The 21,116-nt window shown below is 39.7% G+C and overlaps 1 protein-coding gene across 1 annotated transcript; it reads right to left on the bottom strand.

Annotated features, from left to right (window-relative positions):
- Positions 1-694: 694 nt before the first annotated feature.
- Positions 695-18,987, bottom strand: LOC124113226 (zinc finger protein 768-like). The gene is made up of 5 exons (XM_046473512.2): positions 18,470-18,987; positions 5,064-5,692; positions 4,764-4,869; positions 3,324-3,518; positions 695-1,901 (listed from the first exon to the last, which is right to left on the bottom strand). The coding sequence occupies exons 1-5, from the start codon at positions 18,627-18,629 to the stop codon at positions 1,585-1,587; spliced, it is 1,407 nt and encodes a 468-aa protein (XP_046329468.2). The 5' UTR covers positions 18,630-18,987; the 3' UTR covers positions 695-1,584.
- Between the last annotated feature and the right edge of the window lie 2,129 nt (positions 18,988-21,116).

Here is a 21,116-nt window from a genome sequence, read left to right on the forward strand (position 1 = left end):
TCCATCACACAACACAAACCACGCAACTAAAAATGGGTCAAACATTCTTCAGACATGTTTTGACAGACATTAAACGACATTAAAACATGACAAATCATAAATAATTTATTGTGTCAGTATGAACAATATATTGTGAATAGAAAAGAGAAAAAATGCACATATCATAAACAAAATTAGAGTAGAAAAAAACATCGATTTATGTCTAACTTTCAAATATTGCAGATCCTAGAGTCTCACGATGTATTTAAATCACGTGTTGGGCCAAAAAACACAGCTGACTTCGTGTTGTTCTCACGTGAAATAGACATGCAAGAACCTATTGATGAAGTCGAACTGAAAATATTTCATTGACCAATGTCATTAAAATCAGATCTAAGTTCACGCTGCCGCTAAACAAAGATTTGAGGACATCCCATTACGGGTCACGTCAAGAACGACTTTTCGTTAACTTTGACCGACCACTGAAACCACTAACAAGAAGTCGACATCAGCCAATTAGAAAGCAGCTTTCACGAGTTTACGACACTCGTTTAAACCTGGCGACTTCCATGTCAGACAACGCTTGTAAAATATGTTGACACAGTTCTCGATTAATATTTTGAAAACTGAACAAACGAACATTCCGCAATGTCTAATATATGGTTGAGATTGTATGGCAATGCTTCCAACGTACTGTGCAACGCCTCCTCCGTTCAAATCTTTATCCCACGGAAGCGAGATATCGACGATATTTTTGACGGAATCAGTCGTACGGGCCGTAACTTAGATCTGATTTTAATGAGATTGTTCATTGACTGTAGTGATATTGAAAATATCTTATTATATATTCCACTGTTTGAGTTAGACCTCCTTATTCCGGACGGTACTATTTCAAGTCAAATTGTTCGGATGAGCCTATCAACGTAGTAGTAAAGTCCCTTTAACTGTTTGTAATTGTTTCCAATGTTCGGAAGATAGGGTATCCGGATAAAAGGGGTCCGGACTAAAGAGGCGTTAGTGTATATGAAACTTGTATTAATGAAGAGGTTGGCGTTGAAGCGAATATAACAGAGACTTGGCTAACCACCATATCTTCATTCATATTAACTGAAGGCATTCGTCCCCACTCGTCCCTTTCCGTGGCCTGCCATTCGGCTTGTCTCGGAAAGTCTCGAGTTACAAGGAACATTATCATAGGTGTGTACCATTGTGCAACTGGAGAAGTTTTCAATTATAATGGTTTTTGTTTAACCTTTAGGTAGATGACGATCTAATGATGATAGTAGTCTCTTCACTTCCTTGAGATGATGCACAGTTTAGGACAATAGGGTAAATTTGCATCCTCCTCCGTGAAATGCATGCCCGAACTCATTACATGTAATAGGCAACTGATATATATTTAGCAGTGTTGTGGCATGGACAAGAACAAATAAATCACGATTTTCTCATATTTTTTTCTCACAGAAAGAATTAAATATTAACAGATAAATTAGATGACCTGGTCATGCAAAGCTGTGAGAAAGTCATACTTGGACACATGTTTTAATAGTCTGTCCACCGAAGCGTACAAAGACCAGGCATTGTTTCTGTTCTCGGCGTGTTTCGTTAGGTCACTTGAATCTCTTCCGCGTCGAGGGAGTCAGTTTTCCTCCTTTCGTGAAGTTTTCCTCCAAATTTAAACTGGCGCCTATCATGACATCGCAATATGGCGGGATTGTTCGGATGTTGCGTGCGCAGATGCAGGAAGTGCTCCTCGGGGTCGTCAGTTGAATGGCCACATTCCTCACACACATACACTTTAGTCCTGCGTTCATTGAAGGCAAACATGAACATCATTCCGTGAATCTTCTTCCCATGGGACTCCAGGGAGCATCGCTGTGTGAAGGCCTTTCCACAGATGTCACACTTGTAAGGCCGCACGCCTGACAATTAATAAAAAAACACCTGTTGACTGTTCAAAGTGCTCTTGAAAGGCAAATAATAATTATGATTATTATGATTATTATGATTATTATGATCAAGTGAGTGAGGTTTCAAACCGCTTTTAGCAATATTCCAGCAAAGTCACGATGGGGGACACCCGAAATAGGCTTCACACATAATAATAATAATAATAATTATAATAATAATAATAATCATAATCATAATAATAATAATAATAATAAATGATGATAATAATAATAATAATAATAATGTTTCATTGTTAGTTTGTTGTATATATACTTATATATACTTTTATTCCTCCATAGGAGAGTTACAAGGTATAATATTAAAGATAATTACATGACAATAATTACATTGTCAGAGAATACCACCATATACCACTGTGGTAACGGATTTTCTTAGTAATTTCCGTCCATATATTGAAAACGGTAGAGTCCTCGAATTACACTTCGTGAGTAAGAGCGACAGGTATCTGGATCAGTATCCAAAGGTGGCTTACAGGACAACAAACAAGCTGCAAGATCATAGTCTGATTTGCTGTGGAGTTCAACGCTGATGTCAACGGGACCTATACACACAATGTCACACCATAAGTTCTCTCTAATTGTTTCCTTAATCACACAGTGGCACAGTACGTGAGTCAGTAAGTCATGGTAGTTAATACCACAATGTGTACAGGTACCATGTAATTTCCCCGGTCTCCACATCGCACACACGTGGACAACAGGCAGCTGCCTTTAGCTCAGGATACTTGTTTAGGTGTCTTTTTGTTACTGCCTTGTTTTGCGCAACACGTATCTAAACTAGATTGCCTTTCGAATTGAACCACAAAGTAGGTTGGTCATGAGTTCAAACTCATCTTACTTATAAGAGTTGTTGTGACAATAGTCATAGAGCATGTTAGTGTACAGCAAAACCTACCTGCCTACCTGCATAGCTGCATCCCAAGTGCCTGGATCGATGTTCATGATGTCAATCACTGGATTGTCTGGTCAGACTCGATTATTTACAGGCCGCCGTCATATAGCTTGAATATTGCTGAGTGCGGCGTTAAACAACAAACAAACAAAACCCTACCTACCTACCTACCTACCTACCTACCTACCTACCTACCTACCTACCTACCGAACTACCGAACCCGTGAAGATCTGGGAAGAGAACAGGTCTTCAGCAACCCATGCTTGGCGTAAAAGGCGACTACACTTGTCGTAAGAGGCGACTAACGGGATCGGGTGGTCAGGCTCGCTGACTTGCATCGTATCCATAAACAATGTCAATCACTGGATTGTCTGGTCTAGACTCGGTTATTTACAGACCGCTGTCATATAGCTGGAATATTGCTGAGTGCGGCGTTAAACAACATTTTATTCGCTGACTCTAAACATGTCGCCATGACGTACCTGTATGAGTGCGTGTATGCCGCTTCAGATCGAATGTGTCGTTGAAACCCTTTCCACAGACTGTACACAGGAACCGCTTTATCTCCTTGTGTGTCTTCAGGTGTTTCTGCAGCAATCGTGGGGTGTCCGTCTTGAACCCACACAAGCTGCACGTGTGACAGGGCTCTGACGTCATCAGGTACGCAGGGGGACTATCTGTTGCATGGAGAGAAGACCCCTTTACAATAAACCCTGTCATTGTTCATGCTGCTTTAATTCACAATACAAATATGTAAGGGAGTTATTAGTATACGTCACGACTGCAATATATCATACAGATTACGCAGTGAGTGAGTTGGGTTTAACGCCGCTTTTAACAGTATTCCAGTTATATCACGGCGTGTCAGCTTAATGTGGGAGGAAAGCCCGAAGTGATGCAGGTCTCAGACGTTTACCACTTCGGTGAAACCCACGAGCAAGGGTATGGTGCTGACAAACCTAGAAACATAATCGGGCCGAACCTGGATTCGAACCCACAATCATAGGTTTCTGGCGTGCCAAAGGGACGCAACTCTGCACAGCGAATCGCGGCGCCTTAGACGACTAGGCCACCCGTGTCCCCATTCAGATAACGACGAAATTAAGTTAAAAATGAATGAACATGCATCAGTGGTTGGTTGGTTTGTTGTTTTACGCCGCACTCAGCAATATTACAGCTATATGACGACGGTCTGTAAATAATCGAGTCTGGACCAGACAATCCAGTGATTGACATCATGAGCATCGATCTACACAATTTGAATCGATTACATGCATCAACCAAGTCAGCGAGCCTGACCACCCGATCCCGTTAATCGTCTCTTACGACAAGCATAGTCGCCTTTTACGGCAAGCATGGGTTGCTGAAGAGCTATTCTACCCCGGATCTTCACGGGTCGTCATCAGTAGACAGTAAGATAAATATAAACTGCCGGACTAACAAAACTATACATCCATGTTTGATGGTGGTTGAATATCTAACAAATAAGAAATGGTAATTGGTAATGTATTTGATAGGGGAATCAAAATTACCTTCTTGGCCTAAGCTTGCAGAGTTTCGCGACTATTTTTAGACTAGTAACGCTTTCATAAGGTTTGTAATATTTTGGTCAAATCCAACTTTATAATTTCTTTTGCCAGGCAGTTTACATTAATGAAACCTCTAATCAATAGACAGTGAGATTATTATATAACTGTTCACTCACTCACTCACTCACTCACTCACTCACTCACCACCCACCCACCCACCCACTCAGCTCAGCTCAGCTCAGCCCAGCCCAGCCCAGCCCAGCCCAGGCCAGCCCAGCCCAGCCCAGCCCAGCCCAGGCCAGCCCAGCCCAGCCCAGCCCCAGCCCAGCCCAGCCCAGCCCAATCCAACCCAACCCAACTCGCTCAGCACTCACAAAATATAGAAGTACTCACGAATAGCGTGCACATCCGGGTGAATAGCACCTGGCTTCTCGTTGGTCAACAATGGATTCTTGATCCCAAAACCATTGTTGATGACTTCAACCTTAATCCCTGTTGGCTGGAATGGATAAGATTAACTAATCATACCGCCATCAGTTTTTCATCGAGATGGATGTTCGATCGCCGCCTCATTTTCAAAGAAGATATTCAAAGCTTTCACTTTTCATTTTACTTCATTCTAAAATGAATTCGACCACAGTTCAGCATTGCATTAATAGTTTTCCAAAATTTGTTTCTTCGAAATATTCTTACCTTTGGATAGGGTGTAACGCGCTCTCTGATGGGAAAACAAGGGACTGGCGCTTTTAACAAGCCTTGTGATTGGTCACCTTGCCTGGTCATCAGGTCAACCGGACCCATATGGGAAGACGGATGCATTGGAATTGCCGCACTGTTGAAGGACGACGGTTCGTCCGCCATTACTGTTGAAGAAGGTGACGGTATTTCCGCAGGGGAGAGAACTCCGAGAGGCGAAGGTGTTTTCCCAGCGTAAGGTGAGATCCAGGTATTAGGCGATGAGTTGAAAGGGGGTGGAGTTGGCAGCCAATTTGGAGGTGGTGAATGAGCGTGCATAAAAGACGCTGGGTGCGCATGCCCATGCACATGCGCATGCATAACATGATTCCACAAAACTGGCGGTCGGAGGGTTGGAAGATGCGGAAAATGGGGAAGGGCGCCGTAGTCATTATGCCCCCGTCTTGAAGGGATGTGTTCTATTTGCGGGCGGCTAAAGGCCGTGCTAAAGTGGGGTTGGTTAAGTCTTGGTGGGAACTGGAAAATATTGGACGTTATGGTATCATCTCTTGTGGGAGATAAAACCTCAGCGTCCTTGCTTGCTTTCCTAACAGGTACAACCGGAGCCTTTTCTTCTTTTGTGTCATCTGAAATACGATAAAGAAGCTTTAAAATGCAGTTTCAGAAATTAAATGCATATATGATTAGCTATTGAGTGTGGGCTGCATTGTGATGCTAATCCTTTTGATGAGAGCGTACACTTTGAAATTATGCTCCCCGTGAATCCCGTTTGGTATTGTGTTACACAGTGAAGACACCTACAGAAAGGAGGCGCTTATGTTCAAACACACACACACTCTCTCTCTCTCTGCTGATGTGTTGGGAAATTAACACATTCTTGCATCACCGACATTTGTACCAGCATGCACATGGCTATGCTACAACCCCTCCATGTTATAAGATCGTCCGGGACTTTTTGCATTTAAAGTAGGATTAAGGTGGATTACCTGTGCATGTTCCAAGCAAGATAAACATGTCGCTGCGCACTTTTATTGAAATGTTATTTCCTTCACATACAGGCGGTGTCATAAACGTGTTGATACAAGATTACGGCACATTCACGTCTTTGACTGGGAATTTATGTGGTGCAGCAATGTTGCAGGACGAGATATCCTATCTTCTGTGAAACTGTGTTACACATGGAGGCTTAACGTGATCCTGTACTTAAGCAGACATTGGGCCATTTAACCCCGACTTCTCAACACAATACACCACTGCTTTTAACGTTTAATCGAAAACCTGCCTAGATTCAAACAACAATACAGCTGTCCAATCCTTAACGTAAGGTGTTTAGCATTACAACAGGTTGTTTTATGAAAATATTTATTTTCGAGGCGGTAAATACATTTTTCATTTTCATGTACTATTTTTCAATTTCAAGTTTAGATACACCGAGAAGAAATTGAACAAGAAGGTATGTTAACAAGGGTATATAACGTTTAATGTACATTCCTTATTTACAAATTAGGTGCCTCTTTCCCGGAGTTGGGGCCACGGGTGGCCCAGTCGTTTAAGGCGCCGCGATTCGCTGTGCAGAGTTGCGTCCCTTGGGCACGCCAGAAACCTATGATTGTGGGTTCGAATCCTGGCTCGCCCCGATCATGTATCTAGGTTTGTCAGCACCAAACCCGTGCTCATAGGTTTCACCGAAGTGGTAAATGTTTCAGACCTGCATCACTTCGGGCTTTCCTCCCACATTAAGCTGACACGCCGTGATATAACTGGAATAATGTTAAAAGCGGCGTAAAAACCCAACTCACTCACTCACCTTTCCTGAAGTGAGTGAGTGGATTTGTTTTGCATTGAGCAGTATTTTAGTCACGTTATTTCCGCAAGTATCAGACGTTTATTACTTTGGTACAACTTACGAGTACGGACATGGTGCTTTCAATGCAAAACATTTTCGAACTCGAACTTACTATCATAGGCTCCTTGCACGCCTAAGGGGCGCAACTCTGCCTCGCTAATTGCTTAGATAGTGTTTAAGGGAGCATGTGGTGCTAACGATGTGTTATATAAATAACGAATTATATATATACAACTTACGTCCAAAGTTATGCATGTGCATTTGACTACATATGTATACACAAACTGATAACCTTATTGAATATTTTTTAACGCCATATCAGCTCTTTTAAACCTACACTCGGAGAAAACAAGCACTGCATTGAAGACTCGGGGATATTCATTTCCACCTCAGTACGTAATCTTTGCCTCGTCATCGTTAAAGTCAGGTAAATCTGTCTGAAATATGTAATATAGACGCTCGTCACATTATGATGCTGTAAGGCTTACGACAATGGTATGGGGATTGGCACATTTGTAATTTATATCGTCATTTAGGATAGCCTTACACCTCGATGGCACATTAATCCTCCAGCGGTACGATTTACCCACCGTCCTTTGTCGTCTCAATGTTCTCACTGTGTTTTTGTGAATGATGAAAGATTAATTTTTCACCAACACATTTCCCACATACTTTATATGGTGAGGTGTGTTCCTCATTGAAACAGATACGAAAACTATTCATTCTACTCTTTTAATAAAAAAAAGTGGTTTATATAATATTCCTTTGACATTTTAACAATTAAAACACATTTATCATACAGACATTTTATAAAGCATAAAGAAAGAATGGTTTCCAAACGTCATCTTTAATGGGTATTTTGGAGACATAGCATAACTTCTTATATATATATGATAGATGTTTTTTTGTTGACAGAAGGTGCTAGTTCTGCAATGGACATTTGTTGAATAACATCGACAAACCCTTTTCATAATCATGAGAAATCTCTGTTGAAAGCAATGTGCATTGTACTATTTCGACTATATCACAAGCACGTGTTTGAATCACTATCAAACAGTAAGTGAGTGAGTGAGTTGGGTTTAACGCCGCTTTTAACAGTATTACAGTTATATCACGGCGTGTCAGCTTAATGTGGGAGGAAAGCCCGAAGTGATGCAGATCTAAGACGTTTACCACTTCGGTGAAACCAACGAGCACGGGTATGGTGCTGACAAACCCTGAAAATATAATCGGGGCGAAACGGGATTCGAACCCACAATCATAGGTTTCTGGTGTGCCCAAGGGACGCAAGTCTGCACCTCGAATCGCGGCGCCTTAGACGACTGGGCCACCCGTGCCCCCCTATCAGATAGTGATGATAACATGTTTTCGCCTAAAGGTGAGCGTAGCCTGCTCCACCAGTAACGCCCGCCACAAACACATGCAACCTCAAACCAAGTGCTCACCTAAACAGACACGGGTGAGTGAGTGAGTGAATATGGTTTTACGCCGCTTTTAGCAATATTCCAGCAATATCACGGCGGGGGACACCAGAAATGGGCTTCACACATTGTTACATGTACCCATGTCGGGAATCGAACCCGGGTCTTCGGCGTGACGAGCCAACGCTTTAACCACTAGGCTACCCGACCGCCCCTAAACAGACACGGGAACATATGGTACAAGTCAAAATAGGGAACTGCATCGGACATCATATTTGTCACTGATGCGTCAAATTTGGAACTGTCCTTCACAAGTTTACCATAAAATTTCTTTCTCGTCACTGAGGCCTTGAATGTTGTACCCTTGAACAACCAACTTCTGAACAAGAGTTGTATGACATTCTTTGAAATCTTGGTAGAAAGAGCATGCTCGAGTGTACCTCAAACTGTGAAATGTAGACATCGCGGGTTGGCCGCAGGAATATTTCTCGACATAAAGGTGAGGTGAGGTGAAATTGGGTTTAACGTCGCGTCCAAGATTATTGCACTTATATAGCGACGTGCATGCACGTGTATGTGTGTGTGTGGCTGCTTGTACAAGTCCGGACTGATGCCGATTTATAGTGCTAGCTCACTGAGATACCATGCCGCAGTTTAACATGAATACCCCACTCAGACACAGTGTACTGACTCCGAGCCGACCAGTCCTTGTTTTAGCCCCTTAATGCCGAGCGCCAGACAGGGTAACAACATCGACATAAAGGAAAAGTTGAAGTCATTTATCTTGTCATACAGTCTTGTGGAGAATGTTTTGTCACTCTGAATGTTTATGCATAGATCTAAATATGAAACAGATGAAGCGGCCTGACTGGCCTCCTTTCTGTCCAGTTTAGGTAGGTAAGTCAGTGGAAGGGAATGATATGGTACAGGTCAAAACAATAACGATTACAGAAACACCTTATTGCAATCTCCTTCATAATAAGACATTTACAAATTAGAAAAATAATAATGTTTTCTTCGCAAAAGTGTTTCTGTTATTTCTTGTTGTGTAGGAAATATATCATACAGTGATTAGCACCCATACTATAACTTAAGAAAGTATTGTGACTTTGTAACATTCTCGTATCACACTGAAATATCAAATCTGAAATTGCCAAACGGGCGGATTTGCGTAAGAAGTGCTGCTAAATAAATATATTCTTTCGCGGTAATGCAGTCATCAGCAAGATCGCAGCAAAATACAGAATTCTAAAATGTAATTGTAGAATTATTAATGATATAGCATTATCGTGAAAAAAACAGAGTTAGGAAACCCTTTGAAAAAACTTTAAAGTCCAGCCAGTCAAATAACAAGATTAAAAAAAATATGTTTTCCCAAAACTACATCAAGAATAAAGACGAGGACTGACTTCTGTGCACGGCAAGATTACAAAGAAGTTTTTCAGAACCCCATGCGTGAATTGTGAACAGCACACACGTTGAGTGTTTATCACATGTTTAAGTAATTAATGTCTACAGGTGAGTTGCGTGGATGGGTGTGATGTGGGTGTAAGATGGGAGGAGGGATGGTAGCTCGGATCCCGCCCTCTGTAGCGATGAGGTTTATTTAACGCAGGTACACGTCCTTCAGCCCTTTGGCGATACGCTCAATGTGGATCCTTTTTTAAAAGGTCATCATTCCGTGTTTGAATTATTTAACCCCAGAAAAATATTATGATAAAATGTATATAATGGGCTATAGAAATACTGAATATCCATACACAACAGCACCTCAACAGTTACATGTGTGGTGAGTGAATGGGGGCTGGGCGGTGCATAGGAACTAACATCAAATAGCCGGTACAAAATAGTTCCTTTTTTATCATTGCCAACACGGCTCCTTCGAACTGACACAAAGTTTTCTATCTTCTAAAAAACTTATCCCGAAAATAACTCACGTTTGACGAAAAGAAATACGTTTATGGTAAACGTTTCTTTAATTCTGTATTCCTTCATGACGAAAGTGATATAGTTTAATTCATACAAGCAAACATCGCTTGGCGTATTTCTGGTTTTTTTCGCTCATGATGGGCTAATGTTTAACAAAGCGGTAAATAAAAACTGACGTACTTTTCGAACGTGTTGTGACAGAATGTAAATAATTTATTATAATATGTCGATTATAAAGTGTTATATTTTCATTTGACATATGTCGAGGTCTGTAACCTCCATTTGGTTATTAAATATTAATGCAGGTCTATTGATGATTTGCAAACTTCCTCCCAAAGAGGTCGTGATTGAGAATGTTATGATACAGGCGTTTGTGAGTAAATAATTAATTAGGCTTGGAAGTAAGAATTTGAGCGCCCAGCTTACTGACCCAAACTTAAGAAGGATGACCTGTCTGGCTTGCCAGATGTACGCCACATCTTCTAGGATGCCCAGAGGTCACTTTTCATCGAGTAAGGCTTCAATAATAATCTTTGTTTAACTTGCTATGCTCTTGTGTGCCCCCTTCTGTGAAGTCTCGGTCGAGAGAAAATAATAGAATAATTCAAATATTTAATTTTGTGTTATTAATGTATTATGTATATTGCTTAACTGACAGCATTTAATATTTTTTCAACTTAACCAAGTTTTCAGAAATGTCCCATTTAGACCAGTTGGATATCTAATGTTGATGTTCTTTGATAAAACGTAATGATCATTTTAAAAAAGTAATCTTTCGTTCAAAAAATACAAAGTACCAATGTCATTTGTATATTTCTCATGAAAATAGACATGTATGGAAAGATGTATGTATCACTAGTGAAATAATGGATGGATGGGTGGATGGATGGATGGATTGATGGAATGGTTACGTGGATGGAACGATGGCTGGTTGGCTTGCTTTGAGATGGGTGAGTTGATGGAAGGAAGGATGGGAGGTTTGCATGGATGGGAGAGTGAATGGATGGATGGATCGATGGATGCATTTCTCAACAATTAGTCTAGGCATTCACACAGAAACAAAATACCTTGCAAATAGATTGTGATTATGTACAGAAAGAACCCTCAACGTTGACGCCCTGCTGACATGATACTATTCACCTGAGTATACTTGGTATACTTGGTATATGTGGAGTTATAAGGGTGGGTTTAACAAGGCCCTACAGACAACATTTGATCCACGTGTTAACCACCCCTTCTATCCACCCTTTTGATCCTGAAATAGATCCGAACACAGGTCACAAAGCCAGATGTATCTACCCGGCGCCTGTCAATCACATGGTTGAAGCATTGAACCCAAAACGTGTGTTGAAGCAGTGAGCCACCTGATAGTCTAAGGTTGTCCCCCTTGGCGGAGATAAGCGGTTTCACGTTGCCGTCACAATCTCACTGGGAACAGTAGCCGTTTGATATGGACCACGCCTTCTCATTACACCGCCACGAGCAGTGGGGAGTATGAGGCTGTGGTCCTGTGGCAATAACACCACGTCAAATATGTCTGGGAATATGATTTTTCTCGAAGTGAACTTACGCTGACGTTTTGAATTTACGTTTTAACTTATAAAAGATACACTTTTAAAAAGGGCCATTGGACTTTGTATAGTTTAATTTTACAAAACGTTTAACTTTTGGTCCTTAACTTTGAGAAACGAAAATGTACAGAACATTAAGTGTTATTTACACGTCTTAATATAAATTTATAACCATGTCGATTATTGCAAATATTAAATGATATGAGAGACTTATGACTCACGGGTATTGTTAATGTACGACTAGTTCGAAAAGTAACTTAAACAGAATTTTTAACTGATTTTAATCTTTTGTCAATACCTGAATAAACTACGTATTGTGTTATAGAGCAGAGACGGGTCTGCAGTCGCAGAGGTATAATTATGAGTTTTCTTTAGCTCTACGTCATCACTTTAGTTCAACTAACCGTCATCTTTGACCTTGGGCGTGCGGAAATATCAAAGTCATTGATATGTTTTCATTTTCTCACAATCATTGCGTATCACACAATATGAAGATTGCTGCGACGGTAGCATTATGTTTAGAATGTGCCATCCCAGTACACTTTGACATGTCAGCACAGAAACACATCTAACATTGCATAGAGATGCTGAACATGTGAACTCTTGTATTCTTAATAGAGCTGCTGATGTTGGAAAGATGCAAACATAATCCTTATTGGAAAGGTGACATGACATCCTAATTAAGGGATGTTATCACTGGTTGGATGTGGCAGAAATGACTCTTAATTCTTGGATGTCTGTTGCTGAGAGTGGCTTGATGAATAATTTGTCTCTTGAATGATGTTGCAATTTGGTTCCTAAATACTTTAATGTATGTTGTGTGACGTTGAGAGTTGCTTGCTTAATACTTAGATGTTTGTTGTGTGATGTTGAGAGTTGCTTGCTAAATACTTAGATGTTTGCTGTGTGATGTTGAGAGTTGCTTGCTAAATACTAAGATGTTTGTTGTGTGATGTTGAGAGTTGCATGCTAAATACTTAGATGTTTGTTGTGTGATGTTGAGAGTTGCTTGCTAAATACTTAGATGTTTGCTGTGTGATGTTGAGAGTTGCTTGCTAAATACTTAGATGTTTGTTGTGTGATGTTGACAATTGATTTCTTATTACTTTAATGTCTGCTGTCTGATGTTGAGAACAGACATGGATCTTATGGTGAGAGTTTTACACTCTGGTATGTCTGTTCAGATGTCTGTTGTCCGATGTTGAGAGTGGGTGCTGAGGTTTTGTATCTTGTATCGCTGTTGTTGGGAACAGACATAGATATTATAAGGGATCTTATGACGAGTTTTTTTTAGTATCTCTGCTCGGATGTCACCATCTCCCACCCTTCACTGACCATATGGGGAAACAATCGCGAACAACCTATTCAAGTTTCATTACACCTTTTACACATGAAATAGATACGGTGGGAACACACCTATACCTAAATGGCTAGCACTTACAAACTGGAAATTAAAACTTTATGTGGATATCATGCCCATTGTCATGATTCAACGTCAAAGATGCTGAGGCTAGTTATCTCTATACTAACGGTTATATGTACAGCAGTATACAGGGCCATGTGTTACCGTGATGTTATCGTCACACAATGCCATTATCATCTACTAGAGAAGGCTACAATGCCGCCTGTATTACAACCATCAACAGAGCATAAACAGATCAATATTGTATATAGGTTCTGCTAGGTGACAGAACAGTTGAAATTTGTAACCTTTCGGATGAAAGTGGAACTCTCCCTTTGTAATTTTTTCTCTAACCAGGTCCCTCAAGGGATGTGCCCCTTGACTTTAAACACCATCACAACTGGCATACAGTAAACTACGGTTATAACGAACTCAAAGGGACCACTAATTTAAGTTCGTAATAACCGTAGTTCGTTATAAGCATGTAACAACATATATACAACAAATGGCCGGGACTACAAAATACGTTCGTTTTATCTGTCAGTTCGTTATAAGCGTGTTCGTTATAAACGTAGTTAACTGTATTTGTAAACTATACTAGAGTTTTACCTGCTGAGTTATATTTTGTGATGTCAAGAAGGCAGGTATTTTCAAAAGCGCTGGGCAGTTATATGAATGTCAAACATTTAACAGTCGTGTGTTTATGAGAACGGAGATGTGCTTAGAGAACGGAGATGTGCTTATGAGAACGGAGATGTGCTTATGAGAACGGAGATGTGCTTAGAGAACGGAGATGTGCTTAGAGAACGGAGATGTGCTTATGAGAACGGAGGTGTGCTTAGAGAACGGAGATGTGCTTATGAGAACGGAGATGTGCTTATGAGAACGGAGATGTGTTTAGATAACGGAGATGTGCTTAGAGAACGGAGATGTGCTTATGAGAACGGATATTGTTATTTGAACTCAGACTTTATTGGGTCAGTTATTCAGTTATAAGTGTGATTCGCCAACACGTTGAAGTGGATGATACCTCGCCTTTACAACCTATGGATTAGGTAGTCAAATGGAAAGGGTTCATTTCATTTGTTAAGAGGTATTGTTGATTCAAAGAAAACAGCTAAGGTATTTCGAAATATGCTGAAACAAAATGATATGGATCATTTTGGGGGAACATTTGTTTAGGACACACAATTTCAGTAAAAATATCCACACAAAAATCATGATTTCTGACTTTTTCATAACTTTGATAGTTATAAATTTCATAGTTTTCCACATCGTGGTCACGTACAGATTGGTTCCTCGGCACGTTTCAGTCGATACTCATTACAGATATGTAAACAAGTAATATATACTGACACACATTAAAAGCATTATAACGTTTTCCAGAATCATACATGAAGTGTTTTTGTTCATCTCGAAGCATATCGAATGAGAATCGAACCTGAACGACGACATTGTTGTGTTTGATACCTCATAACTAAATGCACAGAACAACTTAATTTGATTTTTGTGGCCATTTTGCCAAATATTACAAAGATTTGAACATGCGTGTTCGAAGAGTTTCAGTATATGAAAGTAGACGTTGCTTTACGTTAACGTACAGTTTTGTATTTAACCCGTGATCACGGCTCATGCAGTACGCCATACAGACATGTAAATAATTAAAACATTATAGAAAAAGTTGCCCAGTTTTCTGCTCCGATTTAACCTACAGAATATCTTTAACCCGTGATCGCGTTTCCATCACCGAAATAGAGAATAAGTAAAATATGAAACATGAACTCACACTGTGGACAACGTTCTATATAGAGGTTCACAAGAAAAGATTCACATACCGCTAATAATTTCATAACAGAAAAAGCGTGTTTTCGTACATCATGTGTATATGAAACATACTTAAATGCCTCCCGTGACAGTAATAACACCATAAAACGTGTACAACAAAAGAAAGCAACGTCTCTTCAGACGAGCTCCTAAGCCTTTGTTTTCAGATGGGTTCCTTAAAACTCCACCAATCCCACATGCAGTGTCGCAGAGAGACTTCACACAGACATTTCATTGTTCTCGAACATTCATCCGCAACAAGTGTTCTGTATTTTTTCCAGACCGTAAAGCCCGGCCTATCCTGCCTCCGTGAAGGGAATCCTGCGGAATGCATCCCACCCGTGACGATGCTCTTAATTTGTCCAACCATTTTCAGAGAAGCTGCGAGGAAAACCGTTCTGTGTCGAACTCCAGGGTAGCTTATAAAGGAGGTATTTTATCTATCCTCTATAATGGTTACCACGAGTCTCACAGTCAGGGAAGGATGGGTGACTGGCAACCGTTAGGTGCAGTTGGTTCGACTACCCCCACCTGCTGATTTAAACCGACAAGTGAAATTACATCGCTTTTTCTCCACCTATAGCCTGCTAGCTGAAGAGAATGCCCTATCTGAATGTTTTTGTGTTTCAATAATGGAAAGGTATGGGGGGTAACGTCGCAGGGTCATTGAAGGAGTATCTGTGAATTTTATCGAGATATTTATCAAATTCATTACAGTCGCTGCGGCAACACAGGTAGAGAAAAATATACCCGAACAAAGATGGTATTATGCACATGTTCCATGTGAGAAGCGTGTTTTATCTTAACATGTATCAATTCTCTTTCTTCTCACTTCAACCGAATTTTAAGATAACGTTACCAGATGAGTCCGGGACAAGTGGACATGAAATGGCTAGCATTTAGGTTTTTTTCTTGATATTTACTTACATCCAAATTGGCTAACAATATTAAATCTGGCAATACATTTAGGTTTTTCATTTCATTTTCGAGACCATGGATTTATATTGATGGGTAAAACAACTCGACATTTTGACATTTTTGGCTAATGTAATAGTGCAATAAATTATATCATTCAATGGGCTACTAATAGGTGTTGGTGTGAGTTAAGAGCGAATACCAGATAGTTTTGTATATGGTGGTGTGTGATTGACGAAACACGTGATTAAAGATAGCTCATAGCAGAAAGTAATAGTGTTATCACGGAACATAACTTTCGAGGAAATTCAAAATTTTTTAAGAAAACGCTTCAGTCCGGGATCGCCAAGACTGAATGAGTATTGAAAGAGGAAACAGAAAAAAATATCAACAAATTTATTTGAGAATACGTTAGGGAAATCTTAACACAACGAAAGATAGAAAATAAGGACAATGTCATATTTCATTGCCACGGGATCAACTTGTGAAGAACACTCTCATCATTATGTGCATGTACAGAAGGACGGTCCACATCCATGTCATGATGTGTGGCTTTTGAGGAAACCGATGTTTGCACATGAGTGTACCTCAAAGGCCGAACGGAGTTATACCACGCCTTTTCATCTTCAAATCGTATCTAACGTGAAAGAAAGTTTGTTTTGTAGACTGGGAACACAGAACCCTCTCCGCTATATCACACCTAGCCCTTTCCCTTCACTCTTTATCCAGAACAGAGAACGGGATGTTAGGCTGCGAGAAGCCAGACAGGCAAGGTAGTAAAACACCCCCTTGTCTATACCCATAACAGGTTCAAGTAATGAAACTGTTCAACGCTTTACACATCTCCGATGTAGTAGTGGGTTTGTGAGGTACTCTTTATGCTAACAATTATTGAGTGTAGGTGTAGCGATCTAGGTGTGTTTCAGTGACTGTCTACATGTATGCAAACTAAAAAATGGATATCCAATTTTTAAAGTTTATACCATATAGTACTTCTCGATTGAAGCTTAGGTGGTATTAAAGATCAATTGATTGTGGATACCTGGATGAATGTCATAGTTACGTTAACACATGTATTGAGGTGTTGATGAAGATATATAGATGGGTAGATATGTGAATGTTGATGGGTGGGTGGGTGGTTGGACAGAAGTTGCATGCATGGATGGATAGGTAGCTATGAATAAATGGGTGGTGGGTGGATGATGGGTGGATCGATGGATCAAGTGATGGATGGTGGATGGATGGTGGTGGGTGTCGCAGTAGGCAGGTGGGTGGATGGATGGTTTATAACCACTTGTGCCGTAATGCTTCGTTTGATTTATTAGATTAAAAATAAAATTTTGTATTTTTATATGCATGCACACAAGTTTAAACATATGCTTTATTCTGATGGGAGATTTTCAGATAGCATTCAACCAAACGGCAACGATTCCTTCATGCATGCCTTGGATTAACAATGACTATTATTCCCGGCAAATACCACGTAGTATGAGGAAATTGAGAAATCATGTTGGATTATAATGTTTTGTCCCTCTACATTAAACAGTGCAATGATAAATAACTCCATCAGTATGGTGTATATCATGCAAACATTTCATGATCTGTCAGTAAGAAAATCAAACAACACAATCGAAATATTAGTAATGACGTAATGTATTAAATAAATATGTTGTGTTCATCTTCGTATATGGTCATCAAAATAATAATAATAATATTGATATTAATGAAAATGATATTAATATTGATAATTGTGACGTAAATGATATTGATAATAATGAAAATGATATTAATATTGATAATTATGACGATAATCATATTGATATTAATGAAAATGATATTAATATTGGTAATAATGAAAATGATATTAATATTGATAATTATGACGATAATCATATTGATATTAATGAAAATGATATTAATATTGATAATAATGACGATAATATTGAGAATATAGGAAAAAGAAGAGGAGGAAGAATAATTTGTGATGATGATTATGAAATTACTTCGAATAATAACAGATCCGTGTGGTAATCATCATGACAGGTTCCCCACAAAAGGAATTATTTTCTATATATTTTCTATGTCAATTGAGACATACTCAGGATATTGTGGGTCTTGAAAAACGTTTAAAAAATAAATAATCCTGTATGGTGTATTCAATAGCTTGTACGACTTGATAAAGTTGAAGTTTGCACATAATATATCAACAACTTCGTCCTTAAAAGCAGTATAGATGCGAGGATTATACCGCCCTTTCTCGAGTTTAATAACTATTTACACAGCACACAAAAGCCATTCGTAGTTGAACACATCTTAACAAAATAGTCCTACGCTCTCTTCGCAAACTATTTTTAAGATGAATCCAATATTTACTCTCTTTGCCAAGGTAATTTAGTTATATTCTCGCGTATTCCCTCGCTAGCACCTCACGCCCTCTAGTTACAGTGCCGCTTCAGAAGATGCTATCAGATGCTATCTTTATCACGCCCTCTTACCTTCGCAGTCTGATGCTTTTCCCTTTTCTGGAGTCGGAGGAGGTGTGGTCAAAGGGGTCGAGATGTCCGAGTTCCCGGGGGTAAAAATGGGCGTGGCAACATCTTCCCATGTACGTGTTTGAACGCAGGATTTTTTTCGAACCAGAAACGATTTAGGCATTTTGTCCTTTTAAAAACTTTTTTTTAAAAGCCTTGTTAAATATCATTAAATAACGTGGAAATGTAATCAACAGTCGTTTTTTAGAATCATCACACACCGTCGTAATATCCAATATCGATCGTCAGTTTAACGGTGGAAATTCTCACACAGTAATGTACAAAATCCGTGTTAAGTTTAAAGTTTCTCAGAATCACTTCAGTCCACAGCAAGCTCCTAGCGATGTACTCAGAACAACCGGGAGCTCTCTAAGCGAGGAGGTGAAGGTGTGTCGCCTTGTCTCATCCACCCGCTACAGATAACGTTCAGCCCTCTACATCTGTAAGCGGCGTTATGGTCCCTCACGTTCCAGCGCATCCTCTACCCGCTACACCCGCTTCGGCTCACTGACCCATAACAACCGGGAGTAAAAGTAGTTTTTCATCCATTGACATGCTTAACGGTTGGTAGGATACACGCGGTGGTAAAAATAACTCAGGATTGATAAATTTTTTTAGAAAAGATAGGCGTTTCGTTTATTGTTAAAATGAATATCTATTTCTGTATTTGAAAAGTTTACACGTTTTTAGTGATGTGGAATGAAAATAAAGCTCATCGAAGGCGATGCTATCATTGTACAGATGTTGACTTCTCGAGGTCCTATGACTCTCGCCGTCATATCAAACATATCATCTCGCTTGAATCTTTAACGGTCTATCGGTATTCATTGATGGTAGAAAGATAGACCATTACAGTAAAGATCACTTGGTAGAGGGAGCATGTGTATGGTGGACCTGTTTGTTTATTGACCTGAAGATAACTTCACGTATAGCATCCAGGTCTTTGAAGTTGTCCAGAATGAAGATGATCGCTGCTGCGCCCCATTACGTTCAGTGATTGGTGCCCATGTCCTGATACGATGTTAATAGCTGACACCTTCTCTCGGGGTTGGGGAGGGTCAGGTTTTACGGTAAGGGAGACATTGGGTGGGTGATGTATCGGATACCCAGAGTCACGCTCCATGAGGGCCCGAGCAAGGCTACACTTTGGATACAGTTTGTGTGTACAGTAAACTACGTTTATAACGAACACGCTTATAACGAGCTTGCGGATATAACGAACTGTTTTGTTTGTCCAGGCCATTTGCTGTATGTATGTTTATAACGAACTACGGTTATAACGAACTAAAATTAGTGGTCCCTTTGAGTTCGTTATAACCGTAGTGTACTACAGCCCATTTGGCATGTGTAGTTCAGATGAATGTTTCAATTTAATTTACTGTGTAGACGCCATATTCGGAACTATTTCTAGCCAAAATATGTTTTCACATGCAGAAGTGTTCTCTTCATAAGAACATATTTTAATATAGGTACGTATTGAAGGCAAGACCACGCGTACCTACATACACACATGCACATGTAGCTCACACTATGCTGAATATAGCAACATCATATTTGACATCAGAAAATTCCCCAACAATGTGTATTTTAGTAAACGTGAATTCAATTTTCTCTTTTTGCAAGCAATAGTTTTTCACCAATAAGACACTGGATAGGCAGTTGGTTTCTATTGATCAACCTAATGAATCAAGTCTTTGAAAGACATTAAGAAGTGATATATATAAGGAAGAGAATTTATGGATGTCAACTTCTTTATTATGAAGAACACAACGTTTCGGAGTATATACTTACTCCTTCATCATGAATGGATGCTATGAAGCAGAGAGCATATATATGTACATGTAAGAACAATAAAAGTAATAAGATAACATAGAATACTAGTATATGACAATTAAGGCATCACATAATAAAATGCATCGCATTATATTTGTTATAATTGGAAGGAAGAATCTGTAGTTGCTGGACTGGTGGATGGATGGGCAGAAGAATTAATGTTATATGTTGTACGTGTACGTTTATCGAATCACATTGACACTATTGGTGTCTTGTATTCTCTCTGATATGGGAGATAATAAGGGCCATGTCCTGAAACCAACTGACGTTTCCAAGTGAGATGACTCGTGTTTGGGGAAACTGCGCCTTATGTTTGAAAGCTGCAAACAAATTAAATGCATCCTACCGTACGACGGTTTCTGAACATTCGGTTAATTGTTACGCACATGGTTTTTGTAAAGCATCTTGGTTCCCTAAACACACCAAGGACAGCAACGTGAGCCATCTGAGTATCCCCTGTGTCCGCTGTATTATATTGTGCCATACACTGTATATAAATGTATCTACTTGCAGCAAACATGTGCATCCGTAATCAGTGACGCAAACTATTGCATGGACAAGATGTATTCTTTTGTTGTGCTTTTAACATACATATGCAAGGAGTTCAGCGCTATACAAGCATCCTTACAATATGACAGCATACTATATAGTTAAAAATTGAGCTGTGCATACTACACAGTTAAAAACTGAGCTGTGGGTGTGGCTGTTTACATCATATATTCTCTTGAATATAGTTATACTTACACCGTCGTTGTTGTACTCATCAAACCTGATTAAT

Source organism: Haliotis rufescens, unplaced genomic scaffold (genome assembly GCF_023055435.1).
Source record: "Haliotis rufescens isolate VD_foot unplaced genomic scaffold, xgHalRufe1.0.p SCAF_133, whole genome shotgun sequence".
In the NCBI taxonomy this organism is placed as follows: domain Eukaryota; kingdom Metazoa; phylum Mollusca; class Gastropoda; order Lepetellida; family Haliotidae; genus Haliotis; species Haliotis rufescens.